The sequence below is a fragment of the Oryzias melastigma genome, linkage group LG15 (genome assembly GCF_002922805.2).
Source record: "Oryzias melastigma strain HK-1 linkage group LG15, ASM292280v2, whole genome shotgun sequence".
Classification (NCBI taxonomy): domain Eukaryota; kingdom Metazoa; phylum Chordata; class Actinopteri; order Beloniformes; family Adrianichthyidae; genus Oryzias; species Oryzias melastigma.
In genome coordinates, this window is record NC_050526.1 from 879,365 (window position 1) to 890,528 (window position 11,164).

At 39.7% G+C, this 11,164-nt stretch overlaps 3 protein-coding genes across 3 annotated transcripts in view; 1 reads left to right on the plus strand and 2 right to left on the minus strand.

Moving 5' to 3' along the window:
• Positions 1 to 73: 73 nt before the first annotated feature.
• LOC112161937 (glutamic acid-rich protein) lies at positions 74 to 2,503 on the minus strand. Its single transcript, XM_036215573.1, has one exon. It carries the CDS (start codon positions 2,448 to 2,450, stop codon positions 165 to 167), a length of 2,286 nt encoding a protein of 761 aa, XP_036071466.1. The 5' UTR covers positions 2,451 to 2,503; the 3' UTR covers positions 74 to 164.
• Positions 2,504 to 3,942: 1,439 nt separating this feature from the next.
• Positions 3,943 to 6,773, minus strand: fbxo5 (F-box protein 5). The gene is made up of 6 exons (XM_024296496.2): positions 6,626 to 6,773; positions 5,451 to 5,975; positions 5,200 to 5,370; positions 4,894 to 4,984; positions 4,590 to 4,811; positions 3,943 to 4,514 (listed from the first exon to the last, which is right to left on the minus strand). Exons 2-6 carry the CDS (start codon positions 5,951 to 5,953, stop codon positions 4,269 to 4,271), a joined length of 1,233 nt encoding a protein of 410 aa, XP_024152264.1. The 5' UTR covers positions 5,954 to 5,975; positions 6,626 to 6,773; the 3' UTR covers positions 3,943 to 4,268.
• A 1,084-nt stretch (positions 6,774 to 7,857) lies between these two features.
• Positions 7,858 to 11,164, plus strand: part of mtrf1l (mitochondrial translational release factor 1-like) — a 7,124-nt gene continuing 3,817 nt past the window's right edge. The window contains exons 1-4 of the mRNA XM_024298085.2: positions 7,858 to 8,889; positions 9,082 to 9,161; positions 10,069 to 10,173; positions 10,268 to 10,346. Of these exons, the coding sequence (XP_024153853.1) occupies positions 8,499 to 8,889; positions 9,082 to 9,161; positions 10,069 to 10,173; positions 10,268 to 10,346 (655 nt within the window). The 5' untranslated portion in view covers positions 7,858 to 8,498. The remainder of the gene's footprint in view (positions 8,890 to 9,081; positions 9,162 to 10,068; positions 10,174 to 10,267; positions 10,347 to 11,164) is intronic.

An 11,164-nucleotide genomic window follows, 5' to 3' on the forward strand; every position in this document is an offset into this window, starting at 1 on the left:
TCAGTAGCCGGGATAGGCTCCGGCACCCCGCGACCCCGAAAGGGAAGAAGCGGTCAGGAAGATGGATGGATGGATCTAATCTAATCTACTCTGATCTAATCTAATCTAATCTACTTTAAGTGTCTTTGTGGGGGGGTGGGATCAGCCACCACTCTTCCCCCGTCTTACTTAAAGCCCAGCTTTTTCAAGTCTTCGTCAGACAGATCATCAAACTTGAATCCGTCTTCCTCCTTATGTTCCTCCTCATCTTCCTCCTTATGTTCCTCCTCTTCATCAGAGGACATCAGGAGGTCTTCAACCAAGGGGATTTTCTCAACCTGTTCCTCCCCTTCCTCCTCCTCTTCCTCCTCCTCTTCCTCCTCCTCTTCCTCTTGTCTTTCCTCAGAAGAATCAGAATGTTTCATATCCTGGATTTCTTCGTTGGAACTGGTATTCCCCTCCTCCTCCTCTGAACAATCTTCATCATCATTGGCTACTTCCTCTTTTTCTTGAGCCTCTTTAGCCAATGAGGAGCCAGTATTGTTCATGTGCAGAATTTCTTTGTAGGAGTCGGTTTCTTCTTCGGATTTTGGGGTCTCCTCCTCATCCGAAGACATCCGGAGGTTTTCAAGCAAAGTGACTTTCTCACCTTCCTCCTCCTCTTCCTCCTCCTCTTCCTCCTCATCTTCCTCTTGTCTTTCCACAGAAGGGCCAGAACTTTTCATTTTCTGGATTTCTTTGTTGGAGTCAGGTCCTACTTCGGATTTTGGGGTCTCCTCCTCATCCGAAGACATCCGGAGGTTTTCAAGCAAAGTGGCTTTCTCACCTTCCTCCTTCTCTTCCTCCTGACTTTCCTCAGAAGGGCCAGAACTTTTCATTTTCTGGATTTCTTTGTTGGCGTCAGGTCCTACTTCGGAATTTGGGGTCTCCTCGTCATCTGAAGACATCAGGAAGTTATCAACCAAAGGGATTTTCTCAACCTTCTTCTCATCTTCATCAATCAATGAGGATCCAGAATTTTCTGGAGCTTGAACATCTTTGGAGACTTGTTCCTCCTCGTCTTCAACAAGCTCTTCTTCATCAGAGTTCTCTTCAACCTTTGAAGGAGTTGATGGGATCTCCTGGAGGCGTGCTCTGACGGGGGTGTGGTCTTTGTCTTGGATCAAGCGAAGGTGGTTGAACTCTGCCAGATCCTCCTTAGATTTCTGGAGGTCTTGGGTTTCCTGTTTGAGGAGATCTGCTTTACCCTTCTGCTGGTTGTACTCCTCAACCCATTCCTGATCTTCAACTTCCTGAATTTTCAGATCGGAGATCTCCGTTTCCAGAATCAGCTGCTGGTTCTCCATGCGGCGGGATTCCTTCAACGTGGTGTAATAGATCTCCCTCATTTGGTCTCTTTCCTGACGTTGATCTTTCAGCTTTTTCAGTTCCTGCTGAAGAATGTCAGTTTGCTGCTGGAGATGTTGAATCTCGCTGCGTGAATTTTTGCTTAAATTCTGCAGAGTGAGAGTTTCCTCCTTTATCCTGCGGTTTTCCTCTGTGGCGGCGATGACTCTGTCCTTCACGTCATGAAAACCACAGATTTCATTTTGCAGTTTTTCGATCTCCTTTGAGAGATCCGAGTTCATCTGGATGTTTTTGTTTGTTTCTGCTCGGATCTCCTGACATTTCCCTTCCATGTCTTTCACTTCCTGAAGAGACTCTTTGACTTGGTCCCGTCTTTTCTGCAGCATTTCTGTTTCTTCTGTGGTTTCCAGCAGCTGCTCGGCGAGTGTCTGATGCAGGACGCTGAGTTCTTCTGCATCGTTCGGTCGCTCTTCCAGCTCAGAAATTTCAGACTGTAACTCTTTTTTGAGTTCCTCCAAACAGCATCTCATTGTAACCATTGTGGGGAACTCGTCTCTCATTAGCTCTCGTTCCAAGATTTCTGTCTGCAGCTTCATGACTTTGGCTTTGAGATCTGTGGTCTCCTCTTCCAAAGTGAAGAAGTGATCAAACTCTAGTTTATAGTCGATCTCCAGGGATTGTTGGCAGGCCACTTTCCTCTGTAACTTCTGCAGTTCCTTTTTCAGAAGTGCAGATTTCTTTTCCATGTTTTTCCTCTCGTTTTTCACCCTTTCGTGCTCTAGTTTCAGCTCTTCCGGGATCCAAAGTTTGGATTTCAGAGTGGCCATTTCTGCTTTGATTTCACTGATGTTTTCAGAAATCTCCGCAGTTTTTTGTCTTTCCACGTCACATTTCTCGTGGATTTTCATCTGTTTTTGAACTTGTGTGTTCAGACTCTCCAGAGTTTTGGAGAGTTCTTTGTTTTCCTGAAGAGCAGCTTTCCTGTCCTTCTTCAGATTCTTGCGGGTGCTTTCCAAGTCCTTCATGTTGGACAGATTTCTACCAATGGTTTCAATCTGGCTTAACAACATGGCGTTTTGGACCAAGATAGTCTCCGTAGTTTTGCTGATTTCTCTGATGGACATTTTCAGACTTTCTTTAGGTTGAATTTGCTTAAACTCTTTGGGGGTTTTGGTCTTTCAGGATCCGCTTTTGCTCGGAAGATGAATCCGGTCTGTAAGCATCAGGGATTTTTCGGACTCTTATGATGATGTCATAAAATGTAATATCTAAAAACAATCTGCGGGGATTGACTTCATATCATGCAGAATGAGGTTGTTTGACGTAATCCTTCGTCAGACGTTATGTTATAATACATAAAACGACGTCATGTTCGCGCATGCGCGCTGACGCCTCCTCCAGAGCCGCGGTTCGATAGGCGGTTCACTTCTGCGCATGCGCGGAAGCAGCTCAAGCGGGAGGACTCTCTTAGACGAATAGAAACGTGAAACGCAAAATGAACTTTGGTCCTCCCTGTTCATAATAACCCAAATATTTGTGCTTTGATTTAAACATACTTTAGAATTAATTGACATTTTCCAGAGAAAAATTATTAACTTTAATAATAAAAACAGCATAATCAGATTAGGTCTCAGATCTCCATGTTCAGGTCAGAATCTTCTTCTTCATCTGTTCTAAAAGCAGCGAGTGAGTCAATGGTTGTGGTAGAGGAGGACCAAGGCTCTGATGAGCGGATCTGGATTCTTATGTTCTCTGCTCTGTTTTGGAGAAGCTTCTCTCGGGCGTCTATAGGTTTGTTGTGGAGAAGGTTCAACATGGATTTATTATCCTGCAGACTCTAAATGATTCCCTTGAATTATCAATCTCCAGTCTTTCTCTCATTCTCTCAAACAGCAGTGCGAACACATGACCAGTATGGCTGGATATCGATGTGTTCCTGGACCGACTACTTCCTCTAGTGACCCATCCAAATTTTACGTCTTGAAATTAAAAACACTGAATTTTTAAGATTGAAAATATTTTGAGAGCATAAAAATTTGCTGTTTAAAAAGCAAGGGTTGGAAAAAAAAATTAAGGATAAAAATTCAGGGGTTAAAAAAAAAAATCAGAGTCTGACGGAACAAAAAAACTTCCAGAAATCAACCACAAAAATTGAAGTTCTCTTCAGGCAAGTTCTGTGGATAAACTTGGATCACTTTGCCCGGTACCACTTTATATTTTTTGGGGTTTGAATTTTAATTGAACATAAGACAACCCTCTCTACATATTTGATATTTTCAATGTTTTATAAAGTGTTATTGAAAGAATTAGTGGAAAAGGGGCCCAATGCTGCCCTCTAGTGCCCATATACATTTATGTTATCCAGAATCAGAGAAGGAAAATTGTGTTTAGATTTTAAAACCCCAAATTTGTCTGCAACCAATTTCCAAGAATATATTAATGCACTTGATATTATTGATTTAACAGCCAATAAAAATGAAACTGCACATTTCTAGTGTGCAAAAATAACTAAAATATGATCTACAAATCTTCAGGTCTTGGGAATGAAAAGTCCTCCTAAAAACATTAAAATTTGCATCAAAAATCATGAAAATGTAACAAAAAAAACACAAGAAGTTTTATGAAAATTGTATTTGTAAACAAGGTAAAACGAAACAAGACATAAACTTGACATTTATTAAAATATATTCTAAAACTTTAAAAAGAAACACCGTATTTACATACTTTCCTTTTAAAAACATGAAAAATTGTTAAAGCCTAAAATTCTCTTTTTTTGTAGCAAATTCCATTTAAGGCACGTTGGGGTGGACTGTCCCAGCAGGAATCTAAGTGCTTCTCCAGTGGGATTGAGCTTTACATTAGTAGGATCTTCTCGTGCCTCACAGCCCAAAGTGGCGTTCACCACATAAAAGCGGCGATTCAGTCTCTAGTTTAAATACGGGTCACAAGCGCCTGATGCTCCTTTTGTCCCGAGAGCTTCCGGTTAAAACGGGGGTGGATCTGGATCGCGGTTGGACGGTCCTGCAGGGGGTGGAGCCGTGGTAGGTCTCCTGACAGCGGGTGCAGAAGTCGTACTGGCAGCTGGAGCGAGTGCACGTGGCACGGTGCAACTCGGACAGATGCTTCGCCGGGGAGCCGCAGCGCCGGCACTGCCGCAGAGACTCGTGGTTCTTGAGAGCGCCGGCGGCCTAGATACAGAGAAACTTTCTTTAAATACGGCAGAAAAATGACCCATTTTCATTTCAAGTATTCCAGCTCCTCACCTGGACATATTCACTGAAGCGTGTACGCAGTGTTTTCGGCACGCCGCATTTCTGACTGATGGCGGCGGTTCTGGACGTCCTGCAGCTTTGACCGGACAGCGAGGAGGCTGAAGACTGAGTGTTTGAGGTAGCTAGAGTCTGCATGCAGGATAGCACCACCCTAGACGTGGCAACGTCTCTCGTCAGACCACAAGCTTTGAGGTTCAGGGAGTTTGTCGACTCCTACAGATAAAAAAAAAAATAATAAATCAAATTGAGGAAAGAAGCGATGAATGCTTCTGTACTTTGCTTTTTCTTTTCTTACCCAGAGTTTGTCTTCAGCTTCCTGGCACCTGGTGTTCGCTGCAGCATCTTCACAGATGATTTTCCTCCACGTCCTGCTCACTTTCTTACAACTAAAAAGAAAATAAACAAAAATTTAGCATAGAAAACAACTCATGAAGGAAAAGACAGCGTAAAATCTCAATTTACAATACACATTCCCTTATCAGATTAGAATATCAATTGTCTGATGAGACAATTTGGCTGCCGTATTTCCAGAATTTCTCGTTGCTAAAGCTGCTTTCTCGTTAGTCAAGTATTTGTCCCGAGAGGGAAGGATTTCCTTTACCTAATGAGGTCCATGTCACCCAGGAGGGCCAAGATATTTGTTAAAATGATCTTCATATTCCTGGACAGCAGAGACGCAAACACGTCAACGTGCTCCAAGCCCATCTGGCGCCCAATCACGCGATCCAGAAGGTGACCGTCCGCCAGCTTTGACATGATGCTCCAGTCGAACCTAAAATTAGAGAAAAATATTTGTGTTAAAAAAAATGTGAGGAACAAATGGCGTTTACCTACAACAACAAACACTCTTACTTTTTATTCTTCTTGAAAGTCTTTGACAGCTCTTCGCACATAGCTTCCTGGAACTTCAGGATGGGCAGGTTGGGGCCACGGCGATCACTGGCCGGGGTGGACGACAACGCCGTCCTCTTAAAATGATCCTTCGGGGTGGAAACCGCCAAAGATAGAGGGTGCTTGAATTGATGCTCTCCTTTACATTTAGAGGGTGATGCCAGTTTCCCCAGAAAACCTGGATCCTCTTCATCCCCGTGAGGTTCACTGTGACTGTTCTGCAGAGACAGATAACCGCTGTCCTCAAAGCACTCCTCCAGAACTCTGTCATGGTCCCTGTTGGTGCTGTTCTCCTTGTTGTGGACCGCACTGGAGGAAAACACTGCGGGAAGCGGGGCTTTGACAGGGGTCTGCTGTTTCAGGACGGACGCTTTAAGGTGGGACACCTTGCTGTCCGCTGTGTTCTCCATGTCGGCAGACTCATACTGAGGGCATTTCATGGTCTCCCTTCTATGGTGAAGCATAAATACTAAACTTTATGGATTCCTGACAAAAAAGAAGACATAGCAGGAGTTACGATTAAGAAAAAATACTTTTAAAAAAGGCAAATCGCTTCCGGAAACATTACTAACGTCCAACATCAAATTCTTAAAGCTCCTATAAACATGACACACATATAATTATATGTTTGAATTTATATTACATTGTTTTTATGAAAGTCATATGATTAAACATTTTGGCTTGGCACTTTTCAAAACAAATACAAGGTTTTTGGCGCGACGTGGATTTGGCGCAAATATGGCGATGACGCGAAAATTTGCATGAATTAGGTTCTGATAAACCACCTTAAAATGACTCATTTAGCATCAAATCAAACACATAAACTCATTTTATTGACTGCTTTGATACAATTCTTAATTAAGATGTATCGAAATTATAACGGTGCATGTCATGCTAGGACAACCTCGCAATTGTTTAGCAATAAAACGATTAATTATTTTCCTGATTTGATAACAAAACTAAGTTAACAGGTTATTAAACTCCTTTAAATCTACGTTTTTAAATAGTTTCCCTCAGAATTAAAACTTAGTTAAAGCTCCAAGCAAGCCAAGACTGGCGGTACTAGGGGCATGAAATATTATTCTCTTTCGGTTGAAAATACACACAACTATGAAACATCGAGTTAAGAATCTCACCTTACGTCCGTGATACGGTTAACAGATCAAAACTCTTGCTTTATAACCCTTTAGGCGCTAAACTCCAGCAGCGCCGGCATCAACGACACTGAATTTAAAACCTGCACTAGTGAAACGCCGCCAGTTTTGCAGCCTGTTAGTTTAAATCAGTGCGCTAAAAGCTCCAACCAATCAGGGAAGAGACGATGTTTGCCCCCTTTAAAGCATTAACCAATGAGAGACGAGTTTGCGTTTGGTGACGTAAGCTCGCAGTCAACGTGGTGCTCCCGGTTTTGTTACCCGACTAGAAACAAACAAACAAGAAAAAGTAGCTTCCCTCCTTTTGTATATTTGTTCTTTTTATTATTATTAAAAATGTTTTTCCTGAAATATTAAATATGTGAATTAATTATTACAAATTAGTTTTTTATTATAGCGAAAATATCAAATAAATGTCAATATGGCAGCTGTAATGTTTAGCATTTGGTCTAAAAAAAAGAATGTGGTTAGTAGTAAAACTGAGACCTTTTGTTAAATTTATTTAAATGGTAAGGAGTTATCAAACAGTCTGTACCACACATGGAAAACCTAAGGCAATTAAGACTGCTTTCTGTCTTCGCAAGTCACTCAAAAACATGTGTTCTGGGAAACACAGTTTTCAAATGTGTATGTTTGTGACTCTTGTGTGGGGCAAAAGGTCTCCAGGGGCAGTAATTTGCAGTTTACACCCTTGTCTGGAATGTGTGACCCTTATCTGTGTATTTTACACTGAAACTTGACAAAGGAAGTGAGGGGGATGGAGGACATTTTTTCAAAACCTCCAGGCCTACAGCAAATCCAGGTACAAAAAGTGTCAGTTTGTGTATTTTAATGGAAATTAATTGGCTATCCCCATTGGTATCTCAAGTTTCCTGTTTTTCTTTCAGAGTCAAATTTACACATCTTGTAGGCCTGGCTGTCACATGAACTGGTATAGATAGTAAACAAAACAGTTGGTTAAACAGTTGTTGCTGAATATTTTCACGTTTTCACGACCAAAATAGTTTCATATTTATGCTTTTTAATTTTTATTTATTTATTTATTTATTAGAGTTTTGCATTGAAGCTTATGTTTCCATAAAAAATAGACTTTTATACTTTACTTTACGTTACTTTACGTTACTTTACTTCACTTTATGTTATTTTATTTTATTTTATTTTATTTTATTTTATTTTATTTTATTTTATTTTATTTTATTTTATTTTATTTTATTTTATTTTATTTATCCCCAAGAGTCAGGAAAAAAAATGTAAGTGCAATTTTACTCCACAAGATGGCGGCAGAGTGTCGTTTCAAACACAAATTGCTAACGGACCAAAGAAAAAAAAATACAGCGAAGAAGAATATCCAAGATGTCTGCGCCCTTGGTGTGAAGCGGTGGATTTATCAAACAATCTTTTGGGGCGTTTTTATTATTATTTTTTGGGGAAAAAATATATCCAACTGAAACTAGTTTTGTGTCGTGATATGGACGGTGGTAAAACGAACGAAATTGTTGCTTTTGTGACAGAATATTCGTTTGGTTCGACTTTGCAAAAAATCGTGCTGCTTTTTGTGTAATATCTTTGAAATTTACACTTAATTGTCGCTTGAACCACCTTTGGAATGTTTAATTTAAACTTTTCCCAGTCAGTTTGTTGTTGGACAGGTATAAATCCAAAAGTTTGCATGTTTTAATTAGTTATTTTTAAATTATACAATTTCCCCAGTAAACCACAGCTTAAAGTATTTAATTCAAGTTATCAAAATGTCATAAATATAAGTTGTTTTTATTTTTTTTTATACAAGGAACGGCTTCAATACAGTCAGATTTGTTTTCTTGACGCATAAAGACTGGTTCATTTAATCAAATTAATGGCTCACAGAAGGATTTTACCGCTAATATCGAAAGGAAGAGGATGGATTTGGCACTGCCAAAAACCCAAACTCTTCATCAGCCGACCTGTCACGTGCGGCAGAAACACAAGGTCTGTGCACACTGCTTCTCCTCTCATGATGAAGCTGCTATCGGTAGAGGAAATTTTTGCCAGGAAGTCTTTGCAGCAGCACCTGAAGAAGGTGCAGCTGGAGTACAGTGAGTGCTTACAAGCCGTCAGCAGCAGCACCGCCTCGGAGGATCGGTGCAGTGAAGACGAACTGAGAGCCAAAAGGACAAAGATTTCACTGCTGGCTCCTCTGATCCAGAGCATAAAGGAGATGGACAAAAAGCACAAGGAGTTGGCCGAGAATGAGATGCTCCTGAAAGGTCAGACAACTGTGATCATGAAAGTCATTTCATGATCCCTCGTTTTTTTTTCCATTGAAAGTCATCAATCATTTTAATTGCAGATTTCTATGCAATTAATCCGTTTCAAAACAGTTATTTATAGACTTTTTATAGAAAGTTTATTGAATTCAAATCCTCACATCTAATTCTCTTTTTTTAACCTCCTCAAAGAGGAAGATCAAGCCTTGAGGGAACTGGCGGAACTGGAGAAAGAAGGCTGTTTTCGAGATATTCAGCAACTGCGAGCACAGGTTAGACTTTAACGAAATCCAGAAGCTTTAAAGCAGGAGTGTCAAAATCCAAAACACACCCTAGGTTGAACAGGATAAACATTTATTGAACACTATAAAACTGCATTTTTCAAACTTTAAAACTGTAATTATGAACTAGATGTATACGATTACCTGCGATAATGCTAGTGTGAACGCCGTAAGCTGAATTTGGCTGCTAAAGATGCTAGTGCTGATAGCTAAATGGATAACTAAAAATGCTGAAGCTAATAGCTGTGAACTATGAAACTGATAGCCAGCTAAAATATTAGCTAAGTGCAAAATTAGCCTAAAAAATCATAGGTTAGCTAAAATAGCTAGCATGTAGCTGAAAAAATAGCTAAACTTCAAAATGGCCTAGAAAACTAAAAAAAAAAACTAAATTAGCCAAAACAGCTAGCGTGTGAATATTAGCAAAACTCCAAAACAGCCTAAAAAACAAACAAAAAAAGCCTAAATAAGCTAAAACAGTTAGCATGTAGCTGAAATATTAGCTAAACTCCGAAATATCTTAAAAAAAATCTTAGTAAATGCCAAAATATTCCAAAAAGCTAACAGAATGCTAATTTTTCAAAACTTTGTAACTTTTTAACATGAATAATAAAAAGGCAGGAATGCTATTCCATAATAACTGAATTTAAACCTTAATTAACTTTTAATATTTTATTGTCTATAAAAATAAATGTTGTCAAAGTTATACAAGTTAGGAATAAGCTCAAGATAACATCAGACCATTAATAACAATAAAATGAAATGATCTGGAGGGCCGGATCCGGCCCTCGGGCCTTGACTTTGACACGTGTGCTTTAAAGGAAACTATTTCAACTATTTCTGCTCAGTACAAACTGACATTTTGTGAAATTTTGTATCAACATTTTTCCCAAACCAGATCCTGGATTTGCTGATCCCAGAGGAGAGCGTTGAAATGAGCGATCTAGTCCTTGAAGTTACAGCTGGCGTTGGGGGTCAGGAGGCCATGCTGTTCACCGCTGAGGTCTGCTGGGACTTGTAGGATGAAGAGAATATTTGTGTAACACACATTATTATGATGTCTGGAGTTACAAGCTGCTGTTTTGTCTCCTCTGCAGGTGTTTGACATGTATCAGGGTTTCGCTCAGTACCACGGCTGGTCCTTTGACATCCTGGAGCATTTGACCAGTGATTTAGGTCAGTCGTTTGGTTTATGAAACTTTCTATCAAAATCAGTACATTTTTTTTTTATTTTATTAAAAAAAAAGTTTATGTGTTTGACACATTAAATGATCCTGTACTACTTAAAACAATCAGATAGATACAGGGGTGTAGCATGGGAGTGGATTAAAAGTTATTTGACAAACAGATTAATAAAATGGGTAAATACGAGTCAAAATATCAGGACATTGTTTGTGGTGTCCCTCAGGGTTTTGTTTTAAGACCTAAATTATTATTCTCTACATTTAAAGTGTCACAGCTACTAAAAATCATACTGTTCGCTGATGATACAAAAGTATTCTGTCTGTAAGAGTCTGAATGAAAAGTATGAATAATTGATTAAAATGTGGTGTATATATGTAGAGAAATACATAAAATGTTTCAGCTCGTACCTTATATGCTTTCTACTTTAGTCTGGTAAAGATTTTACAGTTTTTCCTTTTTTTTTAACTCTTGCAGTAACCAATAATAAACACAAGAGGGAGCTCTTCTATTGCACAAATCATTTCACCTAATGTACTTATATATTGTTGTATTATATGTATTATTATTATGCTAAATATATCTAAATATCCAGAACAAGTCAAGAAATGGAGCATTTGAGGACGGATGGAGAATGGTTTCTAAAGAGGAACATGACCAGACACCAGTTTCTGAGTTTTAGTGGTCTCTCGGCTCTCCTCTGGCTGCAGGTGGACTGCGTCACGCCTCTGCCAGCATCAGCGGGCCTCAGAGCTACAAGAAGATGAAGTTTGAGGCTGGAGTCCACCGAGTTCAGAGGGTTCCCAAGACTG

Bases quoted from the DNA above. Each gene is read 5' to 3' on its own strand.
- LOC112161937 (XM_036215573.1), bottom strand. From the start codon at position 2,450: ATGTCCATCAGAGAAATCAGCAAAACTACGGAGACTATCTTGGTCCAA.
- fbxo5 (XM_024296496.2), bottom strand. From the start codon at position 5,953: ATGCTTCACCATAGAAGGGAGACCATGAAATGCCCTCAGTATGAGTCT. The intron at 4,985-5,199 runs GTAAAGGAAATC...TTTTCTTTTTAG, and splicing joins GGTGACATGGACCTCATTAG to TTGTAAGAAAGTGAGCAGGA. The intron at 4,812-4,893 runs GTAAGAAAAGAA...TTTTATCTGTAG, and splicing joins AAGCTGAAGACAAACTCTGG to GAGTCGACAAACTCCCTGAA.